The 23,540-nt window shown below is 37.3% G+C and overlaps 1 protein-coding gene across 3 annotated transcripts in view; it reads right to left on the bottom strand.

Annotated features, from left to right (window-relative positions):
• The window catches only part of NCAM2 (neural cell adhesion molecule 2), a 491,886-nt gene that overhangs the window by 216,705 nt on the left and 251,641 nt on the right, over nt 1–23,540 (bottom strand). For all 3 annotated transcript variants that reach the window (XM_082460389.1, XM_082460390.1, XM_082460391.1), the window contains exon 2: nt 2,459–2,533. In XM_082460389.1, coding sequence (XP_082316515.1) covers nt 2,459–2,533 — 75 coding nt within the window. The remainder of the gene's footprint in view (nt 1–2,458; nt 2,534–23,540) is intronic.

Here is a 23,540-nt window from a genome sequence, read left to right as displayed (position 1 = left end):
TATGGAATAAAATTTCATGGAGAGTTTATTCTGTATTTTCATAGAGCAGTCATAATTCTCTTTTTTCTGGCAACTCAAATAATAATTTCCAATAAAGCTTTGCATATTGTTTTACTGATAAGACTGGGCTATTGGATTAATTAATAAGTAGCATTAAACTTATTTTCTTGAAAATGTAATATAAAAATTCATTTGCTATACATGACACATTCTTATTTAGTTCTGTAAGGGTATGACTGAACTAGGCTGTATCCTGGGACCTGGGACACTTTGCTGCAGAGCTTGCACCTGAACAAACCTCTCCTGGAGCAACAATATACAAAGAAACTATAAGGGACTAAAAATAACTGCAAGCATGTCCAGCTGGGACAAATTATGAATAAGATACAAAAAGGCCAAAACCCAACTGCTACATCTGAGGTGCTGGGAGCCAAAGCATGGTACTACGCGTGATTCCTGCACAAAGCACCACCAAGGGGGTGGACAGACCACCTAAGCCAGCCGGCCAGCCGGACCCACTGATCCACCATTACCCTCATCCCATTTAAGGGGCCAGCTCACTCCACCTCAGGGAGCGAGCAAGGGAACTTGTTACTTGTTTTCACTCCCTTGTGCTGCATCAAGAGTCCCTACAAAACCCTGCCTGAATTCCCCCTCTGGCCTCTTACCAATTTCTATTGATTAAAGAGTCCAAGAACCCAGGTCAGTAACATGACTAACTTCTAGTTGAATTTTAAGACATATTTATTTTATTGAGTTTTAGATGTCTATGTTCAGGAAACTTTAGAATCATATCAACACAGTCACCATTGTGATAGAAAAGTACATGCAAGCGTTTTGATCTGCATTGGTTTCCCACATCTTTATTTTTAGATTTTTGTTTTACTACTGTATTTAAGATAAATAAGGCCACTTCCATGACAACAGTACAGCTCTTGAGTATACGTCTTTATATAAAAGGAAAAAAATGTTTAATTGTTTTGCCTTATTATTAAGAGCAAAACTCAATACCACTGAATGACGTTAATTCGTACATTTAAATTATGTCTTAATTTGACCTTATGAATTACATACATCATATAATTTATATCACAAAGATAATGCAAATCCAAGAAAATAATACAATTTTATTTTATTTTTCAATTCATTTTTGAACTATTTCATTATTCTGTGATCTTGTGATTTAATTGAGCTGCGTGTGTGCATGTGTGCATTTGTGCATATAAAATATGGATAAGGTTTAGAAACAATGAACTATATTCTTATGTCAAAGCTGTGCTGACATAGTAAATGATGTTGAACCAGTCTCGCCCCTACTCTCTGCTTTTACATTTGCCAATATATAAAAACATGTGTCAACAAGACCTATCAATTCAGACCTTTATTAAGAAGGCAAATATGTGAAGAATCATGGCCTCAATTAGTTGTTCATATTATCTGATATTATTTTTAGATATGTTATTATAACTGCTTCTATTTTTTTTAATTGTCATAATAATTTAAATAAGCCATGCCATTCTGAAGACAACTTTTATAATGTATTTTATGTCAGAAATGCCTATTTAATCCAGTTTTGAATTGCTAAAGTATAATCAGGAATGGAAACAATTTTAAAATATACTAAAAAGCAATTTTGACACTAAATGAATACTTTTAAAACTTTATATATGAAGGCTTATAGGCATGAAAATGAATATGATGAATTTAAATTTTGGCACTAAATGAATATTTGAAAAACTTTATATATGAAGACGTATGCATGAAAATGAATACGATCAATCTAAATAGCAGTAGGATGTGCTCATTTGTGAGTTTTACAATATGTTGAATAGGAATTTGTTGCTTAAGTAGTTAATATCTTCTAGAAGAATTCTACATGTGCATGATTAAACTAGATGAGGTCCATAATAATTTCCCATAGGCATTATGATATATAATACTTCTAATAGTCACAAAAATCTTGCAAAACCTTTGCTGATTAAATATCTGCTTTTAAAGGTCACTTTTCATAAGGAAGGATATGATATGCTTTGTCCTAAACTTTTCAATGAAGTGAAACTATAATGCAAGGTGCCATATCTAACTTATTCAGAGCATATTTATGAAAATGGTTCAATTATAACATTTACATTCATCCTAAGGTTACTATTTAGATAGAAATAATATTTAAATTGATGTAAAAGTTATCATGCATACATTATATTTGATAAGTTATTTTCAAAATAAATAATCTAGTTTATTTAGCAGTCAAAATTAGTAACTTGAAAGCAACAAATAAAATTCATACTGTTTAATATGTAAAATATGTTCATCAACACTTTTCTAATCATTATAAGCCCAATGATAATATACAATTTTATTTCTAGAGAATTGACATTTAACCACTTAAATTTAGTCAATATATTATATTAATAAAGAATGAAACAAGTTATCTGAAAATATTTGTAGAAATACATACCTGTACATGTGAAGAATTTAGATTCGCCCACACTAAGCTCTACTTTGCTAAGTGAAATTGTCACTTGAAGAAGAGCTGAAAAAAATATTTGAGTAAAATTAATTATGGTTTTAAACATGGATGCTAAGATTTTAATACATGGTGTCTATACCACATGATTGAAATAGCAATTATTTACCCTCTTATGCTTTTATTACCTGTAAAGAGAAATGAAAGTTTTGTAAAATACAATTTAACAAATTATATACATTATATTATTATGCACCTTACAAACAGACAAAATACAGGACTTATTCAAGCTATGTTGAAATTTTTAGTTAAGAAAATGAGAAAATTCCAACTCAGACAGCTGTTCCATATTCACAGGCTAGGCATTCTGTGTACTACCAGATTGGACAATAGCTACATAAAATTTTTGCTCAAATTTTGTAAACTTGCTTAAAAAGAGTAAATCCTACACTGTTATTATAACAATTAAAAATTTAAGTCAAATACTTTTTGACTACCTACTAAAATATTTCCATGAAAGGAGACAAACACAGGGAAGAGAGGGAGTACTACATAAGGAAAGGGGAATAAGCATTTTTTTTCCACAAGATAAATAAGTTAAGTGAAGTAACCAGGGCAATGGCCATAAAATAGAGGAGATGTTCAAAATGTTTGCTGTCAAATTTGAAATAAAACAGTCGAATATCCTAAAACTTTAGAAGATAATTAAAGTTATGTTTTAACATAAATTAAAAGACTTATGTTTCTAATAATATGGTGGACAAGATAGTGTTACCACTCCCCAAAACCCTGTTCCACCATCCTTTTCCCCACAAAATACATAGCTAACCTTTCAGGAAAGTAATGGTGCCTCAAGGGAAAAAAAAAATGAAGAAAAATCTAAAAACTAGAGTACAAGCCTACACTGGGAATTTGTGGATCATAGTAACTGAAAGCCTCACAGATTGCAGAGAATGGATCCAAGCTTGGCTAGAAGAGGAGATGCTACAGAATACCACCAAACACTAGACCAGGATAAGATTCACTCTTAGTATAAGAAGGGTATAGAATAAATTAGCCTACTGACAAAAGGGAATGACAAGGAGAGTTGTCTTTTCTGGCCTGTGTAAAGGACAAATGTTTCTTCTTAAATAGGTTAATCATGGTTCTGCCATACCCCAGGTTTGGGATTTTAAAATTGTAGATACATGTTCCTTGGGAAACCCCAAGCTGAAAATTAAATTAAAAAGCACTCTCACATGTAGGGCTCACAGCTAAGTGGCAGAAGAAGCAAACATAAAATCCCTTCAGAAGAGCTAGGTAATAGGTCCAGACTCCCCAAGATTTTCATAAATGAACCTCTCTTTAACCTAAACTCCCATTCTGACATTATAAAATACATGGTGAAATAAGGCACTGTGAGCAAGAATTAGTTGAAATAACCTAGAGGAGAAATAGACCCATGACATTTCAAAACAGGGAATTAGACTAAGAATGTAACATAGCTATGTTGACAATGTTTAAAGAAATAAAATGTGAAATCAAAAAATATGAGAACAGAAGAAAATATTTCTCAAGAAAAACTTGTCAAACATGCTATTTAAGCTCTTTAAAATATTTCCTTGAATGGGAGGGAGGGAGACGCAAGAGGGAAGAGATATGGGAACATATGTATATGTATAACTGATTCACTTTGTTATAAAGCAGAAACTAACACACCATTGTAAAGCAATTATACTCCAATAAAGATGTTTAAAAAAAAAAATTTCCTTGAAAGTCCCATACTTGATTGATGAATTCCTTCTTTTTCTGGAAACCTCCCTGAGAAACAGGATGGGCTACATGGCTATCTTCTTTCATGTCGGTCTTGGTCTTATTTTTATTGATAATTTCATCAACACTCAGAGGGTACTTGGCACATTACAGGGGCTTAAAAAATGTTCCAGTAAGTCTAATATTTCAGAGATAAACATGTAAAAAAGAGCAAAGAATTTAGAAAGAATAAGGAGAAAACTAGAAGAAACAAGAGAGTGTCTACTATAAACAATGTCAATTCTAGTGAGAATTGACAGAAGAGGACTTTTTGAGAAGTAACTAATCCCCTTGATGAACTTAGTTTAAGTGTAATGAGGACAATAGAGGCAAATTGCAGAAAAAGTCAAGGAATTTGAGATTGTCCTCTTAAGAAACTTGAATCTGTAAAGATGGACAGGGTTTTGGGGATCCACAATTCTGGGCATGTGGTCAGGGATTTTATAAATTGGGGAAAGTTTACTCATACTTATGGATAGAAGGGAAAGAGGCAGAAAAGAGGTTGTATGGTTGAAAGAAAAAAGGGAATTGTGATTCAGTTTCTCATTCTCTTTTCACTCCTCTTACTTTCTCCTTTAAGACATCATTTATTTCATGGCATCAACTTCCTTTTCTCTTTGGATCTTCAGTCTGTGCTTTCCCAAAGTCTAATCCTGCAACTTCTCATCCTCAACTAGCATTCAGTTGGATAGCATATTTTAATTTCAAACCCTCCATGTGCAAACTAAACCCTTCCCCTTCCACCAAAAATTGCTCACTGTTCACTATTCCATTTTTGTTCATCACCAATCAATTGCAAAGTCTTGGATATAACCTCTGAAACATTACTTGTATGCATTCTTGTTTATTTCCAACACTGTTTCCCTAATACATGCACTCATTAATTTTAACCTGAGATATTTCTTTTAATCTGAGATAGTGATGTATCAAATTCTATATTTCTTTTTCTGACGTTTATCTCTTCAACATTTCTTCCCATGGGAGCATTTTTCAGGCTGCTGCAAGCATACATTTCTAAAACTGTTTAATTTTACCTGCCTACTCAAAAATCTTCAAAGTGCATTTGCTTTGTCCAATTAATTATCAATATTATACACATTTTCATAGAAAGAAAACTAACTATTCCAAGTTTATTTCCAATTACTCCTTAACGCTTTTGTGGCTATAGACAGCAACAATTAATCATCCCCCGCTTCCCCACTGACTCACACTTCCTCACCAATGTGCATTTGCTCAAAATATTTCCTTTCCCTTCATCTCCCTTTCTCTCATCTCCCCAACGCTGGCTACATTCTATCTTCAAAATAAAACTAAAATATCAATAAATTTACAAAACATTCTTGGATAGTTCCATCTATAATATCAACAAATAAATATCTTTGATCCAGAGACATGTTCACTAAACAAATGAAACGTACATTGTTGTTAATGATATTCACTTCTCTACTATATTTAAATGTAAATTTGTAGAAGTGAAAGCTCATCACCCTCACTTCTGTTTCTCCTAAACTGATAATATATAAATGCATGGCAGAATAGTGAACAAACACTTACCAAGAGCTTATTGTACACTAGGTACAGAACACTGACAGTATTGACAATATAAAATTTTGGAATTACTTCATGACTTAAATTGAATTTAAAGATAGCAGAGGTTTTGAGAAATGTCCACCAATTATTACTTAAGTAATTCCCACCTTTGACCTTTGGAGTTTACAGAAAATACAAAACTTGAAAGATGTAGGCATTTTAAAAGTCAAATGCAGTTCTGAACAATTTTACACAGATTTGCTGATGGGTATAATAAATAACTTACATTCATTGCAATAAAATGAAATTAAGCTTGAAATTAATTAGTTAATTTATATTAAAATACTTGGCAAATTTTTTATTCAGTACAAACTATCAATTCACCCATTAATCAAGACCATATTTTTATGGGCATTTTGGTGTCAGGGCACATGGCTATAAATCAGGGATTAAAAGTACATAATAAAAAGAAAACATAATTCTCTAGCTTAATACATTTCCCAAAGGCTAGATTTGCTCTAAGTGACCTCTACAGATACATTAAAACATGTGCATATTAGGAAAAACTTGAAGAACTAAAATCTAAGGTCATGCCTTAATCATTGCTCTAGTGATTTAACATCATTTCTTGTGATCATTCCTGACCTGTGGCCACCTCCAACAGACTCATTTTGGACCCAAATGTCAGAAGAAAATGAAATAATTTTCTAATGCCAAAAGTTGTATTCAGAGAAAGCTGGGCAGGACTGATATATTTATATCTATCCAGTTAATCTCTCATTCATTTCTGATGTTTCAACTTAGGCACAACAAATGAAAGTGGAGAGTGATGTGGGGCCTTTACGTCATTTAGAAAAAAAGATATTAAATAGTTCTAATCAAAATTTCTATATAGGATTGGGTGGAATTCGAAAAATAGAATGGCATTCACTAATGCTGAAAAATCTAATTTTGATATTTTACTCTTCTTAGGTATTTGGAATAGATATAATAACTTTGAGGAAAATTGAGAAGGATATAATGTTATATAGATTGAGTCACTTGATATTAGCAACATTATTGATTAAATGATGGCATTACTTAAAACCAATCAATAAATCATATTTTTGTATTAGAATTGGGATTGGTCAGTATGTTTGCAAGAGATTCTCATTAAAGTAAGAAATCATTTTAAACCCATAGACTGAAAAGTTGGAGGCATGATAAATCTATCTTTTTTGAACTATCCTCAAAGAAATATATGTAATAATAATCTTAAATGTAGAGTTGGGTAAATTAAAAATTGTTTACCAAAATCAATAAGTATTTATTGAATATATGAATTTTTTAAATCACTCTTTTTAGATACTATGGTATACAAAAATAATAAGTTACAATTCCTAATGTCAAAGTATTTCTAATTTATTTGGTAAGGCAACAACATGACATAAAAAGAAGAATGATAAAACAAGATGATGTTTATCAATTATGACCATTATGAGATTTATGATCAAGAATGTTGCATAGAGGGCAATAAAACTTGAAGAAAAAAGTTGGAATAGATGTTGTAATAAAAGGACAGAAAGAGGGTCGACATTCCAGGTAAGGAATGCATGTTGGTGGACATCCCAGGTAAGGCAAAAATGTTCAAGGAGTATTCAGGGAATAATTAGTAGATCAATATAGATGAAGTTGATCTCATGTAGAATATTGGTAATATAATTGGAGAAATAGTTTTGAAAATACATTGGAGGATCTCAAATGCCATGGTAAAATTTCTGGACTTAAATTTTTGTCCATTAATTATTTATAAATAGAAACCAACATGACAAAATTGGCATTTAGTAAAGATTAGTCAGAAGATAGGATGGCTGACAAATTGAATTTAGGGGAAAATTTAGGGTATGTTATGATGAGTATCTCAGTTGGCTGGTGGCAAAGAACATGGAAAGGTAGGAATGGATGTAACAAAAAAAGTAAAAATAGGAGTTATCTCTGGATCAATTAGAACATTACTGAAAAAGGGAAAAAAGTCAAAGATGTTAAGGTTTTCTGCTTCAGTGAAACAAGCGTCACCAACGTAAAGAATTTCAGGAATAGAGGAAAAAATATGGAGCCATAATTTATATCATAAATGAAAATTACTTCTCAAAATAGAACATAGACAACATTTTAACGAAGATAACTTCTATCATAACAAAGCTTAAATCAATATTTGTAATTTAAGTAAGCATGCAGATTAAATAGCAGATATTCAAAGGGGGCTTTCTTAATTTATAGGAATATAAATAGAATGAAGTGATTGGCATTTCTAAGTCTCATCAAGGGACCTAGAGAGCCCACTGTAATTTGATACAACATTTAACAGTGGCATTTAAAATGGCCAGTTTATCACTTGCAGAAATTTTAAAACTGACAACTTAATTAGTCTACTACATGCCTGACATAAAGCAGAGTTGAATTCACTTAAAATTCTAACAGACATGCACAGATAACTTAAGGCACTGATTTATTTTTGTAGGATGATTTGTAACATTTATTAAGCAAGAAAATTTCTCCCTTGGCTTCCACATCAAGGGAGTTAAGAGAACTAAGATATCTAATAATTATAAAAACTCTCAAAGAGTCTTACGCATAAAAGGTTCTTATAAATTACTGATTATATCAAATGAATATGATTTCCTCATTTTTCCATTGAAAACTGTACCCATTTTTAAACTGTACCCACTTCAAGAAAATTATGTATATAATTTATTAATTACTCACTTTTTTATTATTAAATTTTCATGTCCATATATTAAAACAGTCTATGTGTGATCTAATTGATTTTTTTTAAATTGCTACAATGTTCAAGAAAATTCAGAACTTTTGGAACATTTAAGAGAGAAATACTCTGTCATCAAACCTTTTAGGAACTCTGGTGACTGTGAAGATTTGATCGAAACTATTTTTTAGGGACTTCCCTGGTGGTGCAGTGGTTAAGAATCTGCCTGCCAATGCAGGGACATGGGTTCAAGCCCTGGTCCGGGAAGATCCCAAATGCCCTGGAGCAACTAAGCCCGTGCGCCACAACTACTAAGCCTGCGCTCTAGAGCCTGTGAGCCACAACTACTGAGCCTGCGTGCCTAGAGCCAATGATCCTCCACAAGAGAAGCCACCGCAATGAGAAGCCCACACACTGCAAAGAAGAGTAGCCCCTGCTCTCCGCAACTAGAGAAAGCCCGCGCTCAACAACGAAGACCCAACGCAGCCAAAAAAATAAATAAATAACTTTTTTAAAAAAACTATTTTTTAAATAAATTGCTTCACCTAAGTTTACCAAGGCAAAGTTAAACATTTTAGTGTAATTCCTTTTCATCATTGTACTTTTTCTGTATTTGAACTCAATTGTCTTCAATCTTCCTGTACAAAGTTAGGAAAATAAATGTCTCAGTTGCTAGATCACGTGGGTCCTTTTAAGAGCAACTGGTCTACCTCCTTAATGCTTCTCTTTCTATTGACTCCTTCCTGTTAAGCTATAGACACTACAGCTTCCCATCCTAAAAAAATATAGTAATAATAAATGAGACAAACAAAAAAGAAAACAGAACAGACAGATAATATAAAGAGAAAAACCATCTTTCTGTTTCTTGTCTCTCAAATTACTATGGTATATTCTACTTTGCTTCATTACATTATTTCCCCCCAAAAAAAAGGAAAAAAAAAAAAAGAAAGAAAAAATAGAAAAAAAGAACACTCCGGGTCCCCATTTTTTATTCTATCACAAGTTACTCTTTATTCTCCATTCAACTAACAAGCTTGCTATTCCTAAGGTCAACCACAAACTTCTAGTTTTCAAATCCAATAACAATTTTCAGATTTCTTTTTTTATTTGATTTAATAAAGGATGAGATACTGCTGATTATTTTGTTCTTTATTGGTCCCATTCCTTGATCCCTTACATATTTATTCTCGACTCACTTTTCTGATTATGGTATTTCTATTTCAGTCTTTTTGGTTACATCTCTTTTTCCACATATACCTTAAATATTTGTGCTTCTTAGTAATCTTTTACTTATTTTATTTTCTTGGAATTCTGTATACCTTCTTCTACTGTGAGCACATATGTAATACTATTTTCTATGTGCAGAGCACTGGTTTAAGCAGTGTACCTAAAATGTCTCATTTAATGCTTAAACAGTCCTACTAAGTATATATTTTCATTCCTATTACAAAGATAAGAAAATTGAGGCAAATGATGGTGTCAGGACTTACTAAAGGTCACTCGTCCAATGTATATGGTGAAGTCAGATTTGAATCCAGCCATTTGTGCCCAGTGTCTGTGATCTTAACTACTTCCTATACCCTTCATTAAAAAAAATAATAATGCCCAGTATAATCTGGGCTATTATAAGCCCTCAAACATAAGTCAGCTTCTACTTGCCCACCGTTCCATCTTCTATATATTAATTATAGACAGAATGTGTATGTATGTGTATTATCTCCTTATCATCATTTTTGAGGTCTAGAAACATATTTGCTAATAACTATTATGCCTCTTAAAAAAAAAAACAAACTTTTCTATTTATCAAAGTCAGCATATTAAAACTCATGATATGCTGTCTTATCTCATGCTTAATCTTTACTGTAAATTATCCTATTATTATCTATTGAATCTATTTTGCCAGAAAAAAACAGAAATATCCAAAGTTCTCTCACACTCGCCTCTCATTAATAGAAAACTCATAAAGTTCAACTCTTTCTTCCTTTAAATATCTCTCAAATCTGCTTTTGTTTTGCATCCTCATTGCTTTAGTTTCATTTCTCACCACTACTAGCCTGGTATAGTGAGTAGTCTGTAAAATTGAACAAGGTCAGGTATTGGGTTTATCAGAAAATTCTGAGGGTGTGTGTGTTTGTGTGTGTGTGTGTGTGTGTTTATTTATGCATGTGTTTTGTTTTTATTTGCTTCTGGCCCCATTCCTGAAAATCCCGATTCAATATATCTGATATAGGGCCTAAGATTTTCTATTTTAAGTAGCTTCCAGGTGCTAAGCATTGCTATGTAGAATGCAGTCGCCAGTCCAAAACCATTGACCTCAATTAGGAATTTGTTTATAATATAGGATCTCAGGTTTTATTTCATACTGACTGAATCATAATCCATAACTTAATAAGACCCCCAACAGTTCCATGTGCACATTAAAATGTGGTTAACACTGGGTTGTGACAATCCAACATGTTTATCATTCGTAGTACAATATATTTCCCGTTGTGTAGGATAAAATCCAAACTTTCACACTTGACATGAAAGATATTTAACAAGCTGGACATGACTTTATTCAACTTTATTTACTGTCACATTCCAAGTATGGGAGAAAAATCAAATCAGAACAAAACACACACAATAGTTAAATATCAAGAAACTTTGCAAATAGGTTCTATTTTCCTATTTCTTTTTGAATTGTTTTTTCTTATTCAATAGAGCCCTTCTCCTTTTTCTCCTCTAAGGGCACGCTTATTACTTTCTATTAAAGACTTATCTTAGTCCTCCTCCAGGCAGTAACCCACACACTTCAATGTCTTCTAAAATCCTGCAGTATTTTCTATTAGGGCACTTAAAATATTACCTTGATATATGTTAATAAGTATTTTATAATTTTTAATAAGCAGAAATTCTTCACATGCAATTATATAAATATAAATATATGCAATTTATAAAATCTTTATATTCCCTTGTTCAAGTCAACTTATTGCTATTTTACTTAAAATTAATGTAAAACTGAAGAAGGTTGTTTGTTTTGAGTTTCTGTACTATTTCCCAGTAGCAATTAACATATACTCAATTTTGTTCACACATCTGTTTCTCCACCGGACTATATATCACCGGCAAAGCCCACAACAATTCCTGGGAAATAAAAATAGAATCTGTGTAATGAAGTCTAACCTTTTTTTTCCTTTGTGCTTAGTCTAATTTCACCTGTTCATAGGGTACCCTGTGCAGAAGGCTTGCACCTGGCACTTCAGACCAGAATTCCCAGTGTGAAATTGCTGCACCTGACGCTTCAGTTGGCAGACCCTGTGCAGAAATGCTGCACCCAGCACTTTGATCTGGAGTGCCCTGCGCAACACAGCTGTGCCCAACAGGCAAGAATGCCACCCCCTCCCCTGCTGACAAGACTCCTATAAAGCATCCCCACCAACGGCCTTTTGCAAAGAGTGTGTACTCTAGAGCATGAGCTCATGCCTCTACATTCTTTGATCAAAGAATAAAGCTTTCCTTTGCTTCTGAACCAAACTTGATCTCTTCTATTTGCACAAGCAACATCAAGAAGAAGGACTCTTATTGGGGATCAACTCATTGGAGGTTTCGGGGAGGGGATTGGTAATAAATTTTTGACAACCAAGATGGGACTGACTGTGGCCCTTCTGCCTGCACTCATCCACTAGACTACAGACATGCTCAAGCTTCAGCAGGACGATGGCTAATGTTTGGGCACTTGGATGCCTCCTTTTTTGGTCGCATCAATTAACAGTTTAATGCTGGCTCCAAATTTCCCAAACCAAAAATCTATTTGGATCAAATTTTGTAGTGTTTGCATGCCAACAAATCACTCCAACTGTCCCTTCAGTAGTTGGATCTCTAAATTATATCATCATTTTGCAATTGGACCTGCTATGCCAGAGACAAAAGTAATGGGATGAAATTCCCTATGTCTAGTTTTTTTATGGTCTTATATCAGAGCACGGGCCTTTAAAAGGGATGTGGGCTCTCCTCCACTGAGATAAGAGCAAAGGAGACTAAGCCTTCCACCAGTCCTTGACCTGCCCCCTGATGACCTTCTTGATCTCCTCCCTAACACTCCTCCTCCTGTTCCCTCCCTACCCATTTCCTTCATATAGCCTGAGTTGGGTCACAGGCCCAAGGGGTCCCTTCCATACCAGTCCCCTCTCCCAGAACCCTGTCCAGTAAGTATATGAAATGGGACTCATCACCAGCCAGTGTCCAACAACCTGCCAGGAAAATACTCCTTGTGAGGCAGGTTCCCGATGGAGAAGAAGGGTTCACACATATACCTGTCCCATTTACCACTTCTGATCTGTATAACTAGAAAAGTCATAATAAAGGGTTGAGGGAAGATCCAAAGGGTTCCTGAATCTGATTAGGGGAATCTTTCAGCCCCATGGCCCCACCTGGGCTGAGATCCAGAGCCTCCTCAATGTACTCTTAACAGGGGAAGAAAAGGCCATAATCCTTTTACAAGCCCAAGAGGAAGCAGACAAAGAGAACAAAAACAATGCAGGTCATGCTATTTTCAGACCAGAAAATCAAGCAGTCCCAGATAACAACTGAGACAATGGAGAAAGGGGTGGAAAATAGAGGCTGACCAATTATAAAAATATGATCCTAAAGGGAATCCAGGCAGCAGGAAAGAAACCTGTCAGTTGGAATAAGAAAAAGGCAGTCAATCACAACCAATGGAAAACCCTTTGGCATTCCTAGAGAGCCTCAGGGAATGCCTCCAATTCTATACTAATACCCCTTAGTCATTGGAAGGGAATGCAATCCTGAGGTGGTATTTCATTTCCCAAACTGCCCTCAACATTAGGTGTAAACTTCAGAAACTGAAAATACAGCCAGATACCCCTACCTCCTGCCTGGTGGAGGTTGCCTACCACGTGTTTAGTAAGTGAGATATAGAAGAGGAAAAGTCAGAGGATAAAAAGGCCCAGAGGCAAGCCCGCCTATTGGCTGTTGCCCTCCAGTATCAACTGGTTGACATGGGAATCTGAACTAAACACCCACGGAGACTCTCGACTCCAGTGAGTGACCCCTGGCTCGCCGGGATAGCAAGCCAAGGAAATTAGGACCCAATCAATGTGCCATATGTAAACAAGAGGGACACTGCAAGGAAGAATGCCCTCACTCCCTCCAAGGGGGATGGAAATGGCAGATCCTGGTTACTATCCGCAAGGGCAGATGGTCCAAATAGATGAAGAATGATGGGGCCAGGGGGCTCCTAAACTGGCACTCCAATTGACCCCCAAGGAGCCCAGACTGACATTGGACGTAGGAAAAAAGCCCGTCAAATTCTTAGTCAACACTGTTGCCACTTAACTGGTTCTGAACACCAGATCAGGCAAACTCAGTCACAAGAGTTGTAAAATTATGGAGGTATCAGGGAAGGCCTAAGAACAGGCATTCATAGAGCCATTAGGATGTAAATTGGATGAACATATTCTCACCCATTCCTTCCCACATGTTCCCTATGTCCTATACCCCTGCTAGGAAGGGATATCTTATATAATTGGGAGCTACTATCCATCTAATGGGAGACAGACTGAAGACTGTTGTTCCCCTAGACAGGGAGCACAAGATAATAATGTTAATGGCTGAGGACAAACCTCCCAGGACAGAGCAGGTTGATCTCCCAGGAGTAAATCTCAAAGTCGGGGCCTAGGGATGGGTGGAACAAGCTATGGGAGCCAGTCCTGTGACAGTCCATCTAAAACCTGGACATCCATGGCCCGACAGAAAACAGTACACTCTCCATTGAGAGGCTTTATTGGGCATTGCCCCTGTTATACAGGGCCTAACTGACCACCCTTACTGGACCATGCCAATCATCCTGTAATGCCCCCGTTCTCCCCGTAAAGTAACCCGATGGGGAATACTGGATGGTACAAGACCTCAGGGCAGTCAATGAAGCCACCAAAAATATACATTCAGTAGTTACCAATTCCTATACCCTGCTGGGACTCTACTGTCCACCAGGACCCGGTAATGTGTATTAAATTGAAAAGATGCCTTCTTCCGTATTCCATTAACAATACCACTGGAGAGTCCTGCCCCGAGGGTTCAAAAACACCCCCATTGTCTTTGTGGAAACTTTAGCTAAAGACGACCTAAAAAAATCTACATCCTGGAAGAGGCTTCCCTCCTCCGGTATGTAGATGACATTCTGACTGCTAGCTTCACTAAGGAGGCCTCTGACGAAAGTACCGCAACCACTCTGAACCACCTAGCTGATAAAGGATAGAAGGTGGCCAAGAAAAGGCCCAAATATCACAAACTAGGGTGACCCACCTAGGCTTCATTCTCACAGAAGGCCACAGAAGCCTACCACAGGAAAAGAAGGAAGCCTTTTGCAGCCTTGCCTCTCCTAAAACTAGCAGACAGTTTATGGGTTTCCTGGGGATGGCCAGGTTTTGCTATATCTGGTTTTGCTATATCTGCTATATATTTGCTATATCCCTAACTAGCTAGGCCTCTATATGAAAAGTTGAAAGGAAAGAGGATGATAATTTTGAATGGAATTCAGAATGTGAAAGGACCTTTCAAGAATTAAAAATGCCATTACTTCATGCCCCTTTCCTAACCCTCCCAGATTTAGCTAAATCCTTAGACCTTTATATTCATGAGAGAAGGGTAATCGTCCTTGGGGTATTAGCTCAAAAACGGGGACCCTTACTTGGGTGGTTGCTTATTTCTCTAAACAATTAGATCAAAATGCTAAGGGATGGCCTCCTTGCCTACAGGCAGTAGCAGCTACTACAACCCTGCTAAAAGAGGCTGAAAAGTTCACGTTTGGTCAGCCAATCACTGCAAGGACTCCACACCAGGAGGCTTTACTTATGAGGAAGTAAGTTCTAAGTGAACAGAATGGCTCTCCCCCAGATGGCTGATTCAAGTTCCTGCTCTGCTTTTAGACAGCCCAGTGGTTACCATAAAAAAACTGTCACAGGCTAAATCTTGCCACCCTGCTGCCCACAGAAATGGGACCCCTGAAGCATCACTGTGTAGAAACCATAGACATGATCTATTCCAATTGCCCTAACCTAGGAAGTGAGCCTTTCCAAAATGCTGAGGAGGAATTGTTCACAGACAGGAGCAGCTTTATGAGAGAGAGAAAAGGCTGGCAGGATATGTAGCAATCGCCTAAACCGAACTCATAGAGGCACAAAGCTTACCCCCAGGGACTTCTGCCCAAAAGGTGGAGCTTATAGCCCTCAGCTGGCCTTAAAGCTCTGGACAGGGAAAATCTTAAATGTTTACACATACCAGATTCCTGGTTTGTGTACGCCATCCTACATGCACACAGGGGTAGTTGGAAGGAAAGGGGTATGGTTACTGCAGAGAATAAGCAGGTGAAACACGGCATAAACATACTAAAACTCCTAGAAGCAGTGCAGCTTCCAAAAAAAAAGTGTCAGTGATTCACTGTAGGGGTCATCAAAAAGGGAATGCAGAGGTAATAAAGGAAAACAACAAAGGGAACGCAACTGCCAAAAGGGTGGCCCAAAGTAACTTGGCAATTACCCCTCATACTAAGAGGCCAGATCCATCCAATTACTCCCTAGTCTATACAAAGGAAGAATTAGACAAAGTCCAGAAATGGGGCTTCAGTAGAGATCTAGGAAGCCATGGGTGACTAATTAATGAACATGTGTAATACTTCTTTCCCCAAACTGCAGCTTGTCAAGCCATTAGGGAGGCTCATCAAGGAACTCACCATGGGAAGGAAGCCCAATATAGCTGGTTAGTTGAAGTCACAGTAACTCCTGGGATGAAAAGCATAATCAGTCGGATAGTTGAAACATGTCCCATCTGCACAGAATCCCCCCGCCACCAGAGGCTCCTAGATAAGGCCCATTCAGATCTGAGAGGCATATCCTGGGGAAGACGGGCAGGTTGATCTCACTGTCATGCCAAGAACATCAGGCAGTTTTAGGTATCTCTTGGTGCTGGGGGACACAGTTAGAAGTGTTTTCCACTAGAACTGAAATGGCAGCTGAAGTGTCTAAAATATTACTCAAAGAAATAATCCCCAGATTTGGGCTCCCAGGATCCCTACAAAGTGATAACGGCCTAGCATTCCAGTCTCAAGTGACAAAAGGGATGGCAAGTTCCCCAGGCAAAAAATAGACCTTGCACTCATCCTGGAGATGCCAATCATCAGAGAAAGTAGAGAGATCGAACCAGACTTTAAAATGAACCTTAGGCAAGTTATGCCAGGAGACTCAAGAAAAGTGGGTTAACTTACACCTTATTCCTCTGCTCTGCATGCAGTTAGCTCCAAGAGATAAGTTAAAGTTCAGTGCATTTGAACTCATGTATGGTAGACCCATTACCCAAGCCCAAGAGAAGGGACACCTGAACCCCCTTGAAATGGAACAACTCAAGTGTGCCTTCCAGGTAGGAGAAACTCTCACGGAATACAGTAACCAGGTGCTGCCCACACCCACCAACCTGGCCCTCCATCCCTTGCGGCCAGAAGACTGAGCTCACCTAAAAACCTGGGAAACCGGCAGCTGCAGGGTCAATTCACTCCTACGTGGAACAGACCCCAGCTGGTGATCCTCACCGCCCATTCTGCCCTGAGGTTGCAGGGATCACTCTGTGGGCACGTCGCACTCGAGAGAAGAGGCCTCCAAGCCCCAAACTCCAGAGGGACAACCTGGGACAATGGACCCCCTTGACTGCTTGTGTGAACCTCTCTCTGACCTGAAGCTTTCCTTCCAAAAAACAAGAGAAGCGTGACCAGGGAGATTCAGCCCCGGCAGTGAGCCTCGACATCAGGGAACACTTCCCTGCAGGCAAAGGACCTAGATACCTTTATTTTTAGGAAAAATTTGACATGTGACCATTATTCTTGCTAATATTTGGGCCGCAATTCCTAAATCGTCTGATGTCCTTTGTCTCCAAAAGGTTAGACAAGTGGTGGTCGCTCAGGGAGATGAAGAGTTAGGGCTGAGGTGTGCAGACAACCAAACGCTTCGAAAGGCAGCTGGGGAGAAGTTCTGCTGCTCTACCTGGGGTTAGGACCAGGCCTAAAATCAGCAGCGAACAGTTACAGAAGACAGATATTTGCCCTTCAAGAATGAGGAACAGGATAAAAGACAGAGGGGAGATTTGTCACTGGCAAAGCCCATTAACAATTCCCAGGGAATAAAAATAGGATCTAGGTAATAAAGTCTAACCTTGTTTTTTTTTCCTTGGTGCTTAGTCTTGTCTCACTCGCTCATAGGGTGCTGCGTGCACAGACCTCCCACCCGGCCCTTCAGACCGGAGTTCCTCATGTGAACCGGCTACACCAATACCTCAGCTTGGAGACCACGTGCAGAGGCTGCGCACAACACTCAATCCAAGCTGATCTGGAGCCGGAGCCGCGCAGCCGCAGTGGCCCTGAGAGAACTCCGCCCCTTCCTCTCCCTGCCCAGGAGATCCTTATAAAGCAGCCCTGCCCACGGCCTGTGCAGGAGAGCGTGGGGTCTAGGGCCAGCTTGCTCCTCTCCGTTCTCTGATCAGAGAATAAAGCTTTCCTTTGCTTCTGAGCCAAACTCCTCCTTCTATTGGCACTGGCGCGAGCAACACCAAGCAGAAAGACCCTTGATGGGCCCATAACATATCTAGACTTGGAAAAAGGAGCATAGCTTATCCATCTTAGGCTGTCCGCCCAGCGGAGTGTCTGAAAGAGAGTCCGTGCTAAAGCATGTGTGCATAAATGAAGTGATACTATGGTAAACTGAAACAAAAACAAATGAAAAATTTCTTATTCGTGTCACTCCATGACTGTTTCTGTTGGTTGAATCCAATAAAAAGCAGCTTTAAATCAGTTTTATTCTCTGTAGACTATTCTATTTTTGAGAAGGTATATTTTGCTAAATTTATAAAAGTTTGCATAAATTAAATTAGTGACATATTAAGGGACTTTTGAGTAAAAAGTTTTGCTGCCATGGATTGTTCAGTAATTCTGTGTGTGGGTGTGTGTTTTTCAAATTCAAACATGCATTTCACATGTGAATATAAAATATATTAAAATGTCATCCAAATGACCAGTGCTCAAAAACTAACTGATGTCCAAAAGAGGCCATGTGAATGAAAATAAAGGGCAAATAAGGACAAAAAGAAAGAAGCAACTAAAAGTGAAGGTGAAAATTTTTGTAAGAAATGTCAAGAAACGATGAGCTTGGGTAGATCATAATGGTGGGGCAATATATTTTATGATCATTACACTTTCATCTGTCACTGAGCCACAGCGTTGGGCAAAAATCAATCACTTACGTATTGAGAATTTCCCACACGTCAAGCACTTAAAAATCTGAGCTTATTAAGAAGTTAAAGTGAGTACACCGTAACGGAGAGGAAATATTTGTGAAGTGAATTTCATGCTGATTTAAATATAATTTTGTTTTGAAAACAGACAAAATAATATTTTTTCTTAAAATACATTGTTTAAAATAACATGCAATGAACTTAAGAAGGAAATATAGAACTTGAAACTCCAAACCTAAAGTAAATAATTTTATTGCATAGAAATGCTCAGCAGTTTATTAATAAAAAGAGATAATTATATATGATACCTTAATATTTATAAAACAAGAAGGAATAAGACCATCTGCCTCGTATTGTAAAGTCAACCCTTTTTCTTAATTCACTTAAAGTAAATAAAAGTAGAAAATATTCCTTTATGTCAATCAGGTTGGATGTCCTTTGAGTGATGAGTGAAGCAGATTGTGTTTACATGGCAGTGGGGCCTGCAGTCCATTATAAGACCACGAAGAGCCCACTCATCACTTATTTTCAGTGTGACACAATTAAAACTAAAATATTGTGATTTGGCAGCTAAGTTCTACATCCAATCCAAGTTTATTTCAACAGATACCATTTAGACATGTAAGTTATTAGCTGCCTGACGAAACAGCATAACACATCATGTGAATTTTGGATCACTGCTAACACAATGCATTAATAAATTAAATTAAGGGACAGTGTTTGCACTGGAATTAGTTCCTAAGTCTCTGGATGCCTATATACGGGCTTTGTCTACACCAAATGTGCGGAGTTTCTCTCCAGGCTAAGTCCAGCCTAAACCTTATTTATAAACCTGACAAATCAGAACTCAAACATCTGTTATACGACAGTTCAGCCAGAATGTTCTGCCTTCCTTCCTCTCCTGCGTGGTACGATAGCACTAGCTATGCAACCCTTACACTGCTTACCAGCATACCTTGATATACATGATCAGAAAATGTGAACCCCATCAGCCTATTGCAAATGTTACTATGAATAGTGCAGAAAGAAGAAGAAACACATCTTCCACAGCTTTAGGAACAAAAATGTTTTAAAGTAGAAGCACTAAAGAACCAACGAAAGATGTCACCCTTAATGTGAGAGTATACAATTTCCTCTGCTCGGCGCAAATCATAAAACTCCTGTAACATGAGCACATTATGTAATAGAGTCCAAAATATTTCTATAGGAATACGCTCCTTTAAAATAAACAATTTTGAAAGAATAGTACAAGGCATGAGCCATAATGTTTTTTTTAAGATTTGCAGTAGCACTTGGTAACCATGATTACAAGAATAAAATTGACATTTGTAACACAAAGATATATGCAATGATTTATTCATTAATTGAGTTGTTCACTCAATAACCATGTATGGGATCACTGAGTAGATTTGCTTGAGCACATATACAAAGTTTGCTGTTATGTAACTACAGGAAAAATATTTCACTAGGCTGAAAAATGCCCGCTTTCTTGAAATAAGAGATTGACATGTTTTAAAAAGCCAACAGCAGTTCTGTTTCTGAGGCCTTCAGAGCAATTGTAGAATAACTTTATATTATGGCCAGGGGCATTTATGCTTAATACTAAGTATGACAAAAAGAAAGCATATTTTACAAATGATTTTCTCAAATGTGTTCATAAAGATATGGAGAAATTTTAAAAGGGCAAATTAGTTTTGATGTTTAAATACACAGAACCTTTTTTTTTTTCCCCCAGTAAAATCATTTTAGGCATCTCAAATCTTATATTATTATATCCTGAAGGTGTCTATAGGATTTCTAGTCAGGCAATCTGAGGTTACAGGTGAGAAGAGGGGCCAGAGGGTTTATCTGTTTCTGAAGGCCTCAGGATAATCGAGAGGTGGATCTCTGCTTAGAATACTAATCCCAAGTCTGAACTAACTTTATTTTTTTAATTAATTTCTTTGTCGTATAGTTGATTTACAAGGTTGTGTTGGTTTCTGGTGTACAGCAAAGTAAATCAGTTCTACATATACATACATCCACTCTTTTTTAGATTCTTTTCCCATATAGGTCATTACAGAGTACTGAGTAGAGTTCCCACATTACAAACTGAAGAATAAAAACCATATGATCATCTCAATAGATGCAGAAAAAGCTTTTGACAAAATTCAGCACCCATTTATGATAAAAACTCTCCAGAAAGTGGGCATAGAGGGAACCTACCTCACCAAAATAAAGGCCATATATGACAAGCCAACAGCTGACATCATTCTCAATGGTGGAAAAACTGAAAGCATTTCCTCTAAGATAAGGAACAAGACAAGGATCTCCACCCTTGCCACTTTTATTCAGCATAGCTTTGGAAGTTCTAGCCACGTCAATCAGAGAAGAAAAAGAAATAAAAAGAACCCAAATTGAACTAACTTTAGATCTCTAAAATTCTCGGTGATATTTTGCTGAAGAATTTGAGTGAAGGAGCAGATTAGGTACCTCTTCAGAATGGAGGAAAAGTTGACATGGGGAACCACAGAGAGGAAGAGAGTCGATAACCTAATCCCTTCTCCCATGGAGCTGAGTGAATCAGAAGAGAGATGAGAATTATGGAGTTACCAGGATGCATAGTTATATAGCATGACTTCTTAGTTTGGGCTAAAATAATAGAGTGAGAGGTTCTCTAGGGTCGAGAGGAAGGCTGAAATCAGAGAAATTAGATCTCACAATTGTGTGTGCGCTGTGTGTGAACGGGGTAAGGGACTATAGATAGAAGTTAGGCATCAACCTAAGACAGCAAAGAAAAAATCAGTGTGGCACAGTTAGTACAAAAGAGAACCGGAGTTAGTATTACCCTGCTGTCTCTGACTCCTGTGTGGGGTGGGAAGGTGTAATGCCCCAGAAATCCACACATGTCTCATGAAGCAGAAAGCAGCTTTGGCCATTAGGCTTGCTGTAGAGGCTCCCTTGATGAGAGGTCAATCCAGGAGTAGGACAGAAAATGTAGGTTAACTCTGAGACGTCATCAGCAGCAGTCATTGAGATGGAGCTGAGGCAACATGAGAGTCCCTTGTCCCTGATCAAGTCATGAGTACAAACCACATATTCACCAGCAGTTTATCTAAAGATACCAGCTCAAGAGGTCAGGAACCCAAAACAAAACAAAACAAGAAACAACCAAAAAACAAAACCCCAAAACAAAAAATCTGTAGCTGAAGCAAGGACCCGAGGATCAGCATGTATCTCAGAACCCCGGCCCGCCCCCCATCCCCCTCAAGTAGCGACAAGGTTACATAAGTAGGTTTCCTCCCCAGGAGACACACAGATGTTATCTGGGGAAGGTGATATTAAAGACCAAGAGCTTACCTGAAAGATTACTGAATTAACTGTATGTACTGGAAGAAACTAAGATTCGGTCTTTGGTACTTTCTTATATATAATGTGGGTATAATAATAGCAGTTCCATTATATTTGTGAGGATTAAATGTAAAGCATTTCTGTTACTTGAATGTCTGATACAAAGTAAATACACAGTAAATGTTAACCATTGTCATTGTAACCCCTCCTCTTAACTGGCTCTACAGGTGCTCATAACGTGTCTCCTTTTATTTGCTTGTTTTACATAAGAGAACTGCTCTATGTTGTGTACACAGCTGAGTTAACATTGCCATTCAAAACTGCATCTATAGTTTTTCTTACCAAATAAACTGAAAAAGTCTTTGCTCAATCCAAATTTAATTTGAATTTATTTAAGCAAAATTTGTTCACCTCTACCTTAGCCCATTTGGGCTGCTATAACAAAATACCATAAACTGGGTAGCTTATAAACTACAAGCATTTATTTCTTAATTCTGGAGGCTGCAAGTCCAAGGTCATGATGCCAGCATGGTCGTGATGCCAGCATGATCACGTTTCAGTGAAGGCCATCTACCAGATGGCAAACTGCCTACTTCATGTTGTATCTTCATATGGTGGAAAAAGAGCGAGGGAGCTCTTTGGGGTCCTTTTTATAAGAGCACTAGTCCCATAATGAGGAACTCCATCTTCATAACCTAATCACTTCCCAAAGGCTCTACTTTCTAACACCATCGTATTGGACTTTAGGACTCCAACATGTGAATTTTGGGGGGACAGAAACATTCAGACCGTAGCAGTCCCCACTCAATAATGTTGACTGACATGCTAAACTTTCCAGCCCTACCTGGGAAGGCTGTACAATAAACTTTAGACTTTGTTGACATATTCAAAAATAATACAATAATTTCTGGTTCTCATTTCCATAATAATCTATTTCCCTTGTGAGGGGTAGGAAACTTAGTGAAAATTTGAAGTTTTATTTTTATGAAAAAAGGTTATTGCCTCAGTCACTGTTTGCAGAAAATTGTGGACTAGATAAAGCTTATTATAATGTAATAAATATACACTTGAAGTAACCAAATTTCTAAATCAATGCTAAGAAAAATTATAATAGGATCAAAGTGATTCATTTCTGTCAAACTAGTATGGTGATAAACAAAAACTAAATTACGTCATATGCTTCAAATTTTGTCACATGTAAGTATGACTCCTTCCCCAACTGGTGGCCCTGGAGAGTTGCTATTTATACACTAGAAATCTCAGACCTTGTTTCACACACCCCCTCTTCTCCAACATGGCAAGCTGACAAGCCTCCTATTCCTTACCTTCTCTTTGATCTTCCATAATTAGGTTGTTTTCCTTTCCTTCCCTTTCTTTGCATCTATGGCTCTTTTTTTTTTTTTTTAA

This window comes from Balaenoptera physalus (assembly GCF_965194825.1).
Source record: "Balaenoptera physalus genome assembly, chromosome: 4".
Taxonomy (NCBI): domain Eukaryota; kingdom Metazoa; phylum Chordata; class Mammalia; order Artiodactyla; family Balaenopteridae; genus Balaenoptera; species Balaenoptera physalus.
Note: the sequence above shows the minus strand (reverse complement) of the source record. Positions and strands in the feature narration are given on the sequence as shown.